This window comes from Trachypithecus francoisi, unplaced genomic scaffold, assembly GCF_009764315.1.
Source record: "Trachypithecus francoisi isolate TF-2019V2 unplaced genomic scaffold, Tfra_2.0 Lachesis_group15, whole genome shotgun sequence".
NCBI lineage: Eukaryota > Metazoa > Chordata > Mammalia > Primates > Cercopithecidae > Trachypithecus > Trachypithecus francoisi.
This window is the reverse complement of record NW_022681460.1, coordinates 85,773,003-85,787,824: the sequence shown is the minus strand read 5'-3', so window position 1 is coordinate 85,787,824 and position 14,822 is coordinate 85,773,003. Positions and strand designations below refer to the sequence as shown.

The 14,822-nt window shown below is 38.6% G+C and overlaps 1 protein-coding gene across 3 annotated transcripts in view; it reads left to right on the top strand.

Annotated features, from left to right (window-relative positions):
* The window catches only part of AKAP7 (A-kinase anchoring protein 7), a 161,269-nt gene that overhangs the window by 59,769 nt on the left and 86,678 nt on the right, over positions 1–14,822 (top strand). For 2 of the 3 annotated variants that reach the window (XM_033235448.1, XM_033235449.1), the window contains exon 6: positions 9,619–9,731. In XM_033235448.1, coding sequence (XP_033091339.1) covers positions 9,619–9,731 — 113 coding nt within the window. Of the gene's footprint in view, positions 1–9,618; positions 9,732–10,480; positions 10,645–14,822 lie in introns of all 3 variants that reach the window. The other variant, XM_033235451.1, reaches the window with a different exon arrangement.

Here is a 14,822-nt window from a genome sequence, read left to right as displayed (position 1 = left end):
AGATGAGTAGCCAGGTGTGGTGACGTATGCATGTAGTCCCAGCTACTTGGAGGCTGAGGCAGGAGGATCACTTGAGCCCGGGAGTTGGAGACCAGCAGTGGCAACACTGTGAGACCCCATCTTAAAAAACAAACAAATAGGCTGGGCGCGGTGGCTCACACCTGTAATCTCAACACTTTGGTAAGTGGAGGCAGATCGTGAGGTCAAGAGATCAAGACCATCCTGACCAACATGGTGAAACTCTGTCTCTGCTAAAAATACAAAAATTAGCTGGACGTGGTGGCATGTACCTGTAATCCCAGCTGCTCGGGAGGCTGAAGAAGAAGAATTGCTTGAACCCAGGAGGCGGATAGTGAGCCAAGATCACACCACTGCACTCCAGTCTGGCAACAGAGTGAGACTCTGTCTCAAAAAAACAAAACAAATTATAGATGACTGAATAAAGTTACCTTCACAGATAAGTTTCATTACCCTAAAACCTTTAAAATTGCCAATCATACTTAGAATAAAATCCAAAGATTTTAGCAGGTTCCTGCCTGCTTCTCTAAATGTATTTCCTGTCACTGCCCCATATCCCCACTCTGCCCTAGTCACCCTGTCTTTTATATTGTGTTTCAGATCTACTCAATATTCTTTCACCTTAGAAGTTGTTCTTCTACTGCGAGTACTCTTCCCCTAGATACACACATGGTTCTCTTCTCAATTTCACTCAGGTGTTTGCTGAAATTCAATATATTCAGGGCTGGATTCCCAGACCACCTTATATAAAATAGGAACCTTATTTCTTCCACATAACTCTCTATGCTCTTATCTGCTTTTGTTTTCTTTATTTCACTTAACAGAACCTGACCTTCATTTATATATTAGTTTGTGGCACCCAACAAATATGGAAGGCACACAGGGCAGGATGTTTGTCTTGCTCACTGCTGTATATTCAGCACCTAGAACAGTACCTGGTATATATTAGGCCCTCAATAAATGTTTGCTGAATTAAAGAACGATTAAACTTGTGTTTGTCGACTGGAATTCATGTACAATGTATGGTTCTTAAAGTAACTCACCACTTTTAGCGTTTGTTTGAAAATGTTTCATAGAAGGGAGAAAGAAGATTTTAGATTCTTTTTTAAACTTTTTGTGGGTACATAGTAGGTGTATATGTTTATGGGGTACATGAAATACTTTGATACAGGCATGCAGTGCATAATAATCATATCAAGGTAAACAGAATATCCATCCTCTCAAGCATTTATCCTTTGTGTTAAAAATAATCCCACAGTGTAAACTAGTATAATCACTATGGAGAACAGTATGGAGGTTCCTTAAAGAACTAAAAGTAGAACTACCATTTGATTCAGCAATCCCACTACTAGGTATGAACCCAAAGGAAAATAAGTCATATGAAAAAGACACTTGCACATGCATATTTATAGCAGCACAATTCACAATTGCAAAAATATGGAACCGGCCTAAATGCCTATCAGCCAACGAATGGATAAAGGAAATGTGGTATATTGACACCATGGAATACTACTCAGCCATAAAAAGGAACAAAACAATGGTATTTGCAACAGCCTGGATGGAGCTGAGACCACTATTCTAAGTGAAGTAACTCAGGAATGGAAAATCAAACATTTTATGATCTCACTTATAAGTGGGAGCCAAGCTATGAGGAAGCAAAGGCGTAAGAATGATATAATGGACTTGGGGGGAGGGGTGCTAGGAGGGTGAGGGATAAAAGACTTTTGAGTACAGTGTGCATTGCTCAAGTGATGAGTGCACTAGAATCTAGGAAATCACCACTAAAGAACTTTTCCATGCAACCAGACACCACCTGTTCCCCCAAAACTAGTGAAATAAAAATAAAACACCAATCCCATTATACCTTTGTAGTTATTTTAAAATGTGTAATTATTATTGACTGTAGTCACCATTTTGTACTATCAAATACTAGGTCTTATTCTTTCTATTGTTTTTAGTGCCCATTAACCATCCCTACTTCTTTCATATCCCCCTACTACCCTTCCTAGATTCTGGTAACCATCTTTCTATGCTCTATCTCCATGAGTTAAATTGTTTTAATTTTTGGCTTCCACAAGTAAGTGAGAACATGTGAAGCTTGTCTTTCTTTGCCTGGCTCATTTCACTGAATACAATGACCTCCAGTACCACCTGTATTGTTGCAAATGACAGGGTCTCATTCTTTTTTATGGCTGAATAGCACTCCAGTATATATATGTACCACATTTTCTTTATCCATTCATCTGTCGATGGACAGACATTTAGGTTGCTTCTAAATGTTGGCTGGTGTGAACAGTGCTGCAACAAACATGGGAGTGCAGATACCTCTTTGATATGGTGATTTCCTTTCTTTTGAGTATATACCCAGCAGTGGGATTGCTGGATTGTATAGTACCTGTATTTTTAGTGTTTTGGGGGACCTTCAAACTGTTCTCCATAGTGGTTGTACTAATTTACATTCCCACCAACAGCATACAAGAGTTCCCTTTTCTCCACTTCCTTGCCAGCATTTGTTATTGCCTGTCTTTTGGGTAAAAGCCATTTTAACTGAGGTGAGATGACATTTCATTGTAGTTTTGATATGCATTTCTCTTATGATCAGTGATGTTGAGCACCTTTTCATATGCCTGTGTGCCATTTGTGTGTCTTTTTTTGAGAAATGTCTATTCAGATCTTTGCTAATTTTTAAATTGAATTATTAGATTTTTTTCCTATATAGTTGTTCGAGCTCCTTTTAATTCTGGTTATTAATCACTTGTCAGATGGGTAGTTTGCAAATTTTCTCTCCTTCTGTAAGTTGTCTCTTTCTTGATGATTTCTTTTGCTATGCAGAAGCTTTTTTTTTTTTTTTTTTTTTTTAATTTGGAAATAGTCTCACTGTGTTGCGCAGGCTGGAGTGCAGCAGTGTGATCTCAGCTCACTGCAGCCTCCGCCTCCCAGGCTCAAGTGATCCTTCTAGGCAGCTGGGACTACAGGTGCTCACCACCATGCCTGGCTAATTTTTATATCTTTTTGTAGAGACGGGGTCTAGCCATGTTGCCTAGGCTGGTCTCAAACTCCTGAGCTCAAGCAGTTTGCCCACCTTGGCCTTCCAAAGTGCTGGGATTACAGATGTGAGCCACCATGCCCAGCCAGAAGCTTTTAAGTTTGATGTGATCTCATTTATTTATTTTTGCTTCTGTTCCCCGTACTTCTGAGGTATTACTCAAGAAATCTTTGCCCAGACCAGTGTCCTGGAGAGTTTCTCCACTGTTTTCTTGTAGTAGTTTCATAGTTTGAGGTCTAGATTTAAGTCTTTAATCCATTTTGATTTGATTTTTGTATATGGTGAGAGACAGGTGTCTAGTTTCATTCTTCTGCATGTGGATATCCAGTTTTCCCAGCACCATTTATTGAAGAAGCTGTCTTTTCCCCATTGTATGCTCTTGGCACCTTTGTTGAAAATTAATTCACTGTAGATGTATGGATTTGTTTCTGGGTTCTCTATTCTGCTCCATTGATCTGTATGTCTGTTTGTATGCCAGTGCCATGCTGTTTGTTACTATAGCTCTGTAGTATAATTTGAACTTAAGTAATACGATTCCTCCAGTTTTGTTCTCTTCTCTCAGGATAATTTTGGCTGTTCTGGGTCTTTTGTGGTTCCATGTGAATTTTAGGATTGTTTTTTCTATTTCTGTGAAGAATGTCGTTGGAATTTTGATAGGGATTGCATGGAATCTGTAGATTGCTTTGGGTAGTATGGACATTTTAACAACATTGATTCTTCCAGTCCATGGACATGGAATATCTTTCCAGTTTTTTGGTGCTGTCTTCAATTTATCCAATCAGTGTTTTATAGATTTCATTGTAGAAATTTTTTGCTTCTTTGGTTAATACCTAGGTGTTTAATTTTTTTTTTTTTTTTGGTGGCTATTGTAAATAGGATTACTTTTTGGATTTCTTTTTCAGATTGTTCACTATTGTCATATAGGAACGCTACTGATTTTTGTATATTGATTTTGTATCCTGCAACTTTACTGAATTTTTTTCACCAATTCTAATAGTTTTTGGTGGAGTCTTTGGGTTTTTAAAAAATGTAAGATCTTATCATCTGCAAACAAGGATAATTTGACTTCTTCTTTTTCAGTTTGGATGCCCTTTATTTCTTCTTTTGTCTGATTGCTCTAGCGAGGACTTCTATTATGTCAAATAACAGTGGTGAAAGTGGGTATCCTTGTCGTGTTCCAGATGTTAGAGGAAAGGCTTTCAGTTTTTCCTTATTCAGTATGATATTAGATGTGGATCTATTGTATATAGCTTTTATTATGTTGAAATATGTTCCTTCTATACACAGTTTTTTGAGTTTTTTAATGAAGGGATGTTGAATTTTATCAGATGCTTTTTCAGAATCAATTGAAATGGTCATATGTTTTTTGTCCTTCATTCTGTTGATATGATATATCACATTGATTTATTTGCATATATTGAATCATCCTTGCATCCCTGGAATAAATCTCATTTGGTCATGATAAATGATCTTTTTTTATTTTTATTTTTTTTTTTTTTTTTTTTTTTTTTTTGAGGTGGAGTCTCGCTCTGTCGCCCGGACTGGAGTGCAGTGGCCGGATCTCAGCTCACTGCAAGCTCCGCCTCCCGGGTTCACGCCATTCTCCTGCCTCAGCCTCCCGAGTAGCTGGGACTACAGGCGCCTGCCACTTCGCCCGGCTAGTTTTTGTATTTTAGTAGAGATGGGGTTTCACCGTGTTAGCCAGGATGGTCTCGATCTCCTGACCTCGTGATCCGCCCGTCTCGGCCTCCCAAAGTGCTGGGATTACAGGCTTGAGCCACCGCGCCCGGCCCGATAAATGATCTTTTAAATGTGTTGTTGAATTCAGTGATTTTTGCATCAATGTTTATGAGACATATTGGGCTGTAGTTTTCTTTATTTGATGTGTCTTTGTCTGGTTTTGATATTAGGGTAATACTGGCCTTGTAGAATGAGTTTGGAAGTATTCCCTCCTCCTCTATTTTTTGGAGTAGTTTAAATAGGATTGGTATTAGTTCTTCTTTAAATGTTCGGTAGAATTCAGCAGTGAAGACATCAGGTCCCAAGCTTTTCATTGCTGGGAGATTTTTTTTTTTTTTTTTTTTGAGACAGAGTCTTGCTCAGTCGCCCAGTCTGGAGTGCAGTGGTGCGATCTTGGCTCACTGCAAGCTCCACCTCCCAGGTCCCTGCCATTCTCCTGCCTCAGCCTCCCAAGTAGCTGGGACTACAGGCGCCCGCTGCCACGCCCAGCTAATTTTTTGCATTTTTAGTAGAGACGGGGTTTCACAGTGTTAGCCAGGATGGTCTCGATCTCCTGACCTCGTGATCCGCCTGCCTCGGCCTCCCAAAGTGCTGGGATTACAGGCGTGAGCCACCGTGCCCGGCCGGGAGATGTTTTATAATGATGTTTATCTCATTTGTTATTGGTCTGTTCAAGTTTTGGATTTCTTCATGGTTCAGTCTTCATAGATTGTATGTGTCTAGGAATTTATTTGTGTCCTCTAGATTTTCCAATTTATTTGCATATAGTTGCTCATAGCAGCCACTAATGATCCTTTGAATTTCTGTGGTATCAGTTGTAATGTCTCATTTATCAGCTCTTATTTTATATATTTGGGTCTTCTATCTTTGTTCTTAGTCTGGGTAAAGGTTTGTCAATTTTGCTTATCTTTTCAAAAAAACAGCTTTTCATTTTGTTGATTTTTTTTTGTATTTTGTTTCAGTTTCATTTATTTCTGCTCTGATATTTATTATCTCTTCTACTAATTTTGGGTTGGATTTGCTCTTGCTTTTTAGTTCTTATGCTAGGGTAAAAGATTTTTTTCCTTCAGCATCTTAAATATATCATGATATTCTTTCTTGGTCTATAATGTTTCCCCTGAAAAATCTGCCGCCAGACATATTGGAGCTCCAGTGTATGTTATTTGCTTCTTTTTTTCTTGCTGCTTTTAGGATCCTTTCTTTATCCTTGATCTTTGGGTGTTTGATTATGAAATGCCTTTAGGTAGTCTTCTTTGAATTAAATCTGCATGGTGTTCTATAACCTTCTTGTACTTGAATATTGATGTCTTTCTCCAGGTTTGGGAAATTCTCTCGTATTATCCCTTTGAATAAACTTTCTACCCCTACCTCTTTCTGTACTTCTTTTTAAGGTCAATAACTCTGAGATTTGTCCCTTTGAGACTATTTTCTAGGTCTTGTAGGTGGGCTTCATTATTTGATATTCTTTTTTCTTTTGTCTCCTCTGACTGTGTATTTTCAAACAGCCTGTCTTCAGGCTCACTAATTCTTTCTTCTGCCTGTTTGGCCCTGTTATTAAGAGATTCTAATGCATTCTTCAGCATGTCAGTTGCTTTTTTTTTTTTTTTTTTTTTGAGACAGAGTCTCACTCTGTTGCCCAGGCTGGAGTGCAATGGTGCGATCTCAGCTCACTGCAACCTCCGCCTCCCGGGTTTAAGCGATTTTCCTCCCTCAGCCTCCTGAGTAACTGGAATTACAGGTGTGCCACCATGCCCGGCTAATTTTTGCATTTTTAATAGAGACGGGGTTTCACCATGTTGGCCAGGCTGGTCTCGAAGTCCTGACCTCAGGTGATCTGCCTGCCTCAGCCTCCCAAAGTGTTGGGATTACAGGCATGAGACACCGTGCTCAGCCTGCATTTTTCAACTCTAGAATTTCTGCTTGATTCTTTTTAATTATTTCAAAGAGTAATTGTTAAATTTATCTGATAAAATTCTGAGTTCTTCCTACGTTCCTGTCTTCTTGTCTTTAGAATTGGCTTAATAGTATTAGCCCTACTTGTTTTTGGATAAAAAGACCACATGAAAATTTATTTACCATTGATCTTTGAAAAGTATGAATTTTTCACATACGTGCCAAATGATTCTATCCTCCTTTGTGCATTCTAGTTTGATGCTTGTGAAATCATAGCAATGTTATATTGTTAATGTATAGTGCATTTGTTATTGTGCTTATTTTATGTTTTAATTTTTTTATTCAAAAGTAATATATGCTCATTTTAACAATTGAATCCATATATATATATATATATATATATATTATATTTATAAATCTGGTCTTCTGTGCCTCTATTTAATCTCAATCCACATCCCAAGGTATTCTATACTATTTTTCCATGTTAGTAAAAACATATAGATAATCTATTTTCTTTACTTCTCTCTTTTATATTCCAGAGAATCATGTTGTAGATGTAATAACCATGTAAGTTCTTTTTGCTTAATGGATCATGGCCACTTCTCCTGTCTACGTGTGTAATTCTAATTAATTCCTTTTATTATCTTCATGGTGGCCATATGGTAATTTATCAACCACTTATTTATTGATGAAGGTTTTTTCCAGTTTGTGCGAATTCAGATAATGCTTTAATAAGTATCTTTTCATAGAATTTCGTATACTGATGCTTTTATTTCTTTGTATTTTCCTAGAATTGGAATTGCTGGCTCAAAATGCTTGTGTAGCCTAAATTTTAATAGTTGCTACTCAGATTACTTTCCATTGTAGTTGTGGCAGTTTTCATTCTGCAACACCATTATTTATTCATATATTTTCTCTAACTCCATTTCTTTCCCCTTTGTTCAGGAACTTCAGTTACAGACATATTAGACAACTTGAAGTTGCCCCACAGCTCACTGATACTCTAGTCTCTGTTTTTTTTTCTTTATGTTTTCTTTTTCTTAGTGTGTTTTATTTTGGGTTCTATTGCATTGTTTTCAAATTTACCAGTATTTTGCTCTGCTGTGTCTCACCTGTTATTTTCATCCAGTTAATTTTTCTCAGACATTGCAGTTTCCATCTCTATATAAATTTGATTTGGATTTGGATTTAATAGTTTCCGTGTCTCTACTTGTTGGGGTGATCAGACCCAACACCAGGCTGTGGGGGCTACGAAGTCCAGCGGAGTCAAAGGAAAAGACAAGAGAGAAAGTAGGACCGGAGGCCAATGCTAGTATGGAGGACGCGAAGGCCCCGAGCTCTAGGAGCCCATGCTATTTATTGGTGATCAAACAAAGAAACAGGTGGTGAGGATGTGGGGGTTGAAAGGAAGCGGTGTATCAAGCGAATGAGTTACAGCTGTGATGGTTTAGCATTTTCTTTGAAACATGTGACTACTTCAGATAATGGGAGTGCTAGAAGCAAGGAGCCAGCAAATCTAGACATATTCCAAAGCCCACGAGGGGTTTTAGACCCTGGACCCCGGATATGTTCCAACACTCTTTTACATTATGTCAGACATGCAAGCCCTGCCTCAGCTTCTCTCCCAACACTCAGCTTTTCTCCCAACATCTACCTGACTTTTTGAACATAAAACATACAGTTACAATAACTATTTTGATGTCCTATCTACTAATTCTAACCTCGATGTCAGTTCTGAGTCACTTTTGATTAATTGATTTATCTTTTCAAAAATGAGGGCCATATTGACCAGTTAGTTTGCACACCTGGTAGTTTTTGATTAGATGCCAGGCATTGTGAAGTTTACCTTGTTGGGTGCTGAATTGTTTTGTATTTCTATAAATATCCTTGGGCATTGTTCTGGTACACAATTAAGTTACCTGGAAATAAGTTTTTTGCTTGTTTGTTTGTTTGTTTGTTTTGGGTCTTGTTTCTAAGATTTCCTAGGTGGTACTAGAAGAGTACCAGTCCAGAGTTAATTATTCCCCACTACTGAGGCAAGACTGTTCTTTTTACCTGATGTCTCATGAATCTTGAGGTTTTCCAGTCTGGCTAATGGAACAGACAGTATTCCTGGGCTCCGTCTGGGTTTCTCCTCCTCATACAAGGCCTTGGACACTCAAGGATATAAGCTGGGGCAATCAAAGGGCTCACCTTTTCTTGTTAGAGTACTGGACACTCTCCCCTTTAATCCTTTTGAATGTGTTTTTCCCCAGCCTCAGTAGTTTCCTTGCACACATGCACTGATCAGGACTCAGTCAGATATTCTAGGGGAACCCGGAACCCTTTGAAGAGCTCTGGAATTTTCCTGGTACAGGTCTCTCTTCTCAAGTATTCTGTCCCTTTCAGCTCCTTTCCCTCAACCCAGGGAATGGCTGGACTCTATCTGTTTCACCTCCTTACACAAGACCTTGGACATTCAAGGATATAAGCTGGAACAATCAAAGGGCTTGCCTTGTTTGTTTCTCATTGCTCAGGGAAGGTTTCTGCTACTTCATCTTGGAAGCAGAAGTTTTAGATATTAAGGGTTTCAGATAAGCTAGTCCTTTTTTGTACTCAGGGAAACCACTGGGATGCTCAGTGAAAATCAGCACCGTGTCAGCCCAACAGTTGTTGTATTTGTTAGATACACCTTTCAAATTATTGCTTTTGTGTGCTTTACCACAGGTGTGAAATCACTGGACATTTAAAAACTGTCAAATAGTATTTGTTATACATATTGCAGATTTTTTCTCTCTTTTAAAGAAAATATCTGAAACAGGTGTATAAAGTAATCTTCACCGTAAAATAGTGATTGTTTGAACTGGTATTTTTTTTTGCAATTAAAGACAACTGTGAAAAGACTGTAGTAGCATTTCTTTGTTTCTCTTTATTTTCTTCAGAGACTGCAAATAGGACATTTCAAGAAAAAGGCATCCTGGCAGGAGACAGCAGAAGTTTTAAGCCTCATTTGACCTTCATGAAGTTGTCAAAATCACCATGGCTCCGTAAGAATGTGAGTGCATGTTCTTATCGCAAGCCTGTTTTACCAGGCCACGCCAGCCATAAGCATGGTCTGGAGCACAAGTGACATTGCCGTGGTCTCACACTACTCTTGCTTCTGGGATTCCAAGTCAGGTTGGTTCCAATTCCCAGGGATGCTGAGGATATTCCTGGCCTTCCAAGGAGGCTATTTCAGCTTTGCCTTCCTTTGCCACCATGGCTGTTTTTTCATTCTCTGGCCATCATTTATTTCTACCACTGTTGTCTCATCTGCTTCATTCCCTGAAGAGCCTCGAGGTGGTGCCAGAGTTCAGTTTTGCTGCTATCCTTGCTTGTGGTTATTTGCATCCTGTTGCTCTCAAAGCTTCCTCTGCTGGCCTGTGTACGCTGGTGCTGCTCACTGCAACTGGGTAAGCTTTTTTACCCCTCTTCCTGTTGCTCTTCAAGGTTTCCAAAAGACCATCTTTCAGCGGTTGCCTCAATTAAGGCCTTGGAACCAGGTGTATTGGGGACTGGGCATGAGGGTAACTGAGGGACCTCCTTTCCTGGAGGTACTTAAAAGTACTTCTCCCTAACGATGGTCAACAGTGGCACAATCCAAGTGATAAGTCTTTTGACTTCCCCTGTCTCAGGGTGACTTACTGCCTTTATAGGCCACTCGTTCTTCCCTCAGAAGTCAGAGCAACTTTTGACTTCTGTCTAGGTTCATGAGCATTTCTCCTAAAATCCTAAGGCTACCCTTCATTTTGTTTCCTGTTTCAGCCTAGGGGGTTCCTCATGCAAATTCAGACATCTGATGGCCTGCTCTCATATACCAGAGTTTTGGAGATGGGCATGCAGATTAATATCCGCTCCCTGCTCTCCATGACCCTTTGCTGCAGTTAAGACTGATTTGCAGCTCTAGCAATGAAGGCCATGTGTAAGTAGTAAGTAGAATTTTTTTTTTCTAAATTTGTCACATTTTGTATTTAATGTCTTTGTCCTCAGAAAAGTCTTTTGGGTCCTTTAAATCATGGGTTTGGGTGACTCACCATCCTGTAGTTAAGAGTTTTCTACAGACTATTGCTGAAAATCTCAAAAAGATACTTTGCATGTTTTTTTGGGTTACATTGCCACAAATTTAGTAGTATCCATATTAGGTATCATTCCAGAGTATATTAGGTAAAAATAATTGGTGTAAATGATAGATATTGAAATCTGGGATGATAACAATTTACAAAACTTGTAGACTGACAGTTTGATTCTTTACTGGTTATCTTTCTTGTTTTGCTTTCAAATGGATTGTCCTCTTCCAAGTGGTTTCAAACTTAATCACAGAATGACAATCAGTGGTGAAGGTAATATCTCCATTTCAACATGTTTCTTTATTTTTATAATATTAACTTTGAAATGAGAGTACCCAAGGACATTTATTCAAAAAATGCTTAATTATATATGTCAACATTTCAAACTGCATTTAAATGATTTATTGGCAGTTAATTTCTCAGAATCAATCTTACCCTATAGAAGAGTGATATGAGACTTGGAATGGTTGTGATGTGACTGAGATCACAGTCTTATCAGTTACAGAGCCCTGTCTCTGTACCTGAGAAACCCATCCCATCTCATTCTGTCTCACATTCTTCCCTCCCATTGGCCAGCTCCAGTTCATATAGAGTCATTTCTATGTGTAAGGAGCTCCCTGTTCCAAATCATATTAATTAAGTAAATACATATTGAGTGCCTACTATGTGCCAGACATGGTGCTGGGCACAGAATGGTGATCAAAATAGAAACAGTCACTGCTTGCATGGTACATAAAATATAAGTCAGATTGCATTTTATTTACATCAGAATGCTTAATATTTAGAAAATAAATTGTGATCTTATCATTTTCAGGAAGTCAAATAATAATTTTTTATTTTAATTTATGGAATGAGTCTATTCCCATCACTATTATAATGGTCAGTGTTCCTGAAAGTTTAAGGAAGTAGATCTTAGATAGGGGGATTCTCAAGTCAGCGGGGGTACTTGTTGAAGTTTCAGATTTCCACCCTCTACCCTTAGATTTAGAGATGGACCTAGGACCTAAGCTTTTGATGTTCAGTAAATGCCACATACGGTTCTGATACAGATGATCTGCAGAGGAATATACTTGAGACCTGCAGGCTTACATCAATACCCAACAGTTTCTTGTACAGCATATCTACTGTAAAGGTTAAAACCAGTATGAAAAGCTGGCATATATACAAAAGGATTTCATTTATTTACTTTATTATGATTCATGGTTTGGTATGTAGATTGTTTGAAAATATATGGTTCCTTAGTCTCATTCTTAACGTTTTTACATTTCCAGCTATCTATTTTCCTCTCTCAGCACTAATTTTCTTCTAGATTTTTGTTCTGAATCCGTCCATTGATCTAATGATCACAAGCAAATGACCATTAAATAAAGATGACCGTGGAATGTATTGCTGGCTTTCCATGTTATTTAGATTGATAGTGAAATAAAAGAAGGGAGTGGCAAAATAGTTTTTTTTTTTTATTATACTTTAAGTTCTAGGGTACATGTGCATAACGTGCAGGTTTGTTACATATATATACTTGTGCCATGTTGGTGTGCTGCACCCATCAACTAGTCAGCACCCATCAATTCGTCATTTATATCAGGTATAACTCCCAATGCAATCCCTCCCCCCTCCCCCCCCCCCTCCCCATGATAGGCCCCGATGTGTGATGTTCCCCTTCCCGAGTCCAAGTGATGTCATTGTTCAGTTCCCACCTATGAGTGAGAACATGCGGTGTTTGGTTTTCTGTTCTTGTGATAGTTTGCTAAGAATGATGGTTTCCAGCTGCATCCATGTCCCTACAAAGGACGCAAACTCATCCTTTTTTATGGCTGCATAATATTCCATGGTGTATATGTGCCACATTTTCTTAATCCAGTCTGTCACAGATGGACATTTGGGTTGATTCCAAGTCTTTGCTATTGTGAATAGTGCCGCAATAAACATGCGAGTGCATGTGTCTTTATAGCAGCATGATTTATAATCCTTTGGGTATATACCCAGTAGTGGGATGGCTGGGTCATATGGTACATCTAGTTCTAGATCCTTGAGGAATCGCCATACTGTTTTCCATAATGGTTGAACTAGTTTACAATCCCACCAACAGTGTAAAAGTGTTCCTATTTCTCCATATCCTCTCCAACACCTGTTTTTTTCCTGACTTTTTAATGATTGCCATTCTAACTGGTGTGAGATGGTATCTCATTGTGGTTTTGATTTGCATCTCTCTGATGGCCAGTGATGATGAGCATTTTTTCATGTGTCTGTTGGCTGTATGAATGTCTTCTTTTGAGAAATGTCTGTTCATATCCTTTGCCCACTTTTTGATGGGATTGTTTTTTTCTTGTAAATTTGTTTGAGTTCTTTGTAGATTCTGCATATTAGCCCTTTGTCAGATGAGTAGATTGCAAAAATTTTCTCCCATTCTGTAGGTTCCTGTTCACTCTGATGGTAGTTTCTTTTGCTGTGCAGAAGCTCTTTAGTTTAATTAGATCCCATTTGTCAATTTTGGCTTTTGCTGCCATTGCTTTTGGTATTTTAGACATGAAGTCCTTGCCCATGCCTATGTCCTGAATGGTACTACCCTAGGTTTTCTTCTAGGGTTTTTATGGTATTAGGTCTAACATTTAAGTCTCTAATCCATCTTGAAGTAATTTTCGTATCAGGAGTAAGGAAAGGATCCAGTTTCAGCTTTCTACTTATGGCTAGCCAATTTTCCCAGCACCATTTATTAAATAGGGAATCCTTTCCCCATTTCTTGTTTCTCTCAGGTTTGTCAAAGATCAGATGGCTGTAGATGTGTGGTATTATTTCTGAGGACTCTGTTCTGTTCCATTGGTCTATATCTCTGTTTTGGTACCAGTACCATGCTGTTTTGGTTACTGTAGCCTTGTAGTATAGTTTGAAGTCAGGTAGCGTGATGTCTCCAGCTTTGTTCCTATGACTTAGGATTGTCTTGGCAATGCGGGCTCTTTTTTGGTTCCATATGAACTTTAAAGCCGTTTTTTCCAATTCTGTGAAGAAAGTCATTGGTAGCTTGATGGGGATGGCATTGAATCTATAAATAACCTTGGGCAGTATGGCCATTTTCACGATATTGATTCTTCCTATCCATGAGCATGGCATGTTCTTCCATTTGTTAGTGTCCTCTTTTATTTCACTGAGTAGTGGTTTGTAGTTTTCCTTGAAGAGGTCCTTTACATCCCTTGTAAGTTGGATTCCTAGGTATTTTATTCTCTTTGAAGCAGTTGTGAATGGAAGTTCATTCATGATTTGGCTCTCTGTTTGTCTGTTACTGGTGTATAAGAATGCTTGTGATTTTTGCACATTAATTTTGTATCCTGAGACTTTGCTGAAGTTGCTTATCAGCTTAAGGAGCTTTTGGCCTGAGACATGGGGTTTTCTAAATATACAATCATGTCATCTGCAAACAGGGACAATTTGACTTCTTCTTTTCCTAACTGAATACCCTTGATTTCTTTCTCTTGCCTGATTGCCCTAGCCAGAACTTCCAACACTATGTTGAATAGGAGTGGTGAGAGAGGGCATCCCTGTCTTGTGCCAGTTTTCAAAGGGAATTTTTCCAGTTTTTGCCCATTCAGTATGATGTTGGCTGTGGGTCTGTCATAAATAGCTCTTATTATTTTGAGGTACGTTCCATCAATACCGAATTTATTGAGCGTTTTTAGCATGAAGGGCTGTTGAATTTTGTCAAAAGCCTTTTCTGCATCTATTGAGATAATCATGTGGTTCTTGTCTTTGGTTCTGTTTATATGCTGGATTACGTTTATTGATTTGCGAATGTTGAACCAGCCTTGCATCCCAGGGATGAAGCCCACTTGATCATGGTGGATAAGCTTTTTGATGTGCTGCTGAATCCGGTTTGCCAGTATTTTATTGAGGATTTTTGCATCGATGTTCATCAGGGATGTTGGTCTAAAATTTTCTTTTTTGTTGTGTCTCTGCCAGGCTTTGGTATCAGGATGATGTTGGCCTCATCAAATGAGTTAGGGAGGATTCCCTCTTTTTCAATTGATTGGAATAGTTTCAGAAGGAAT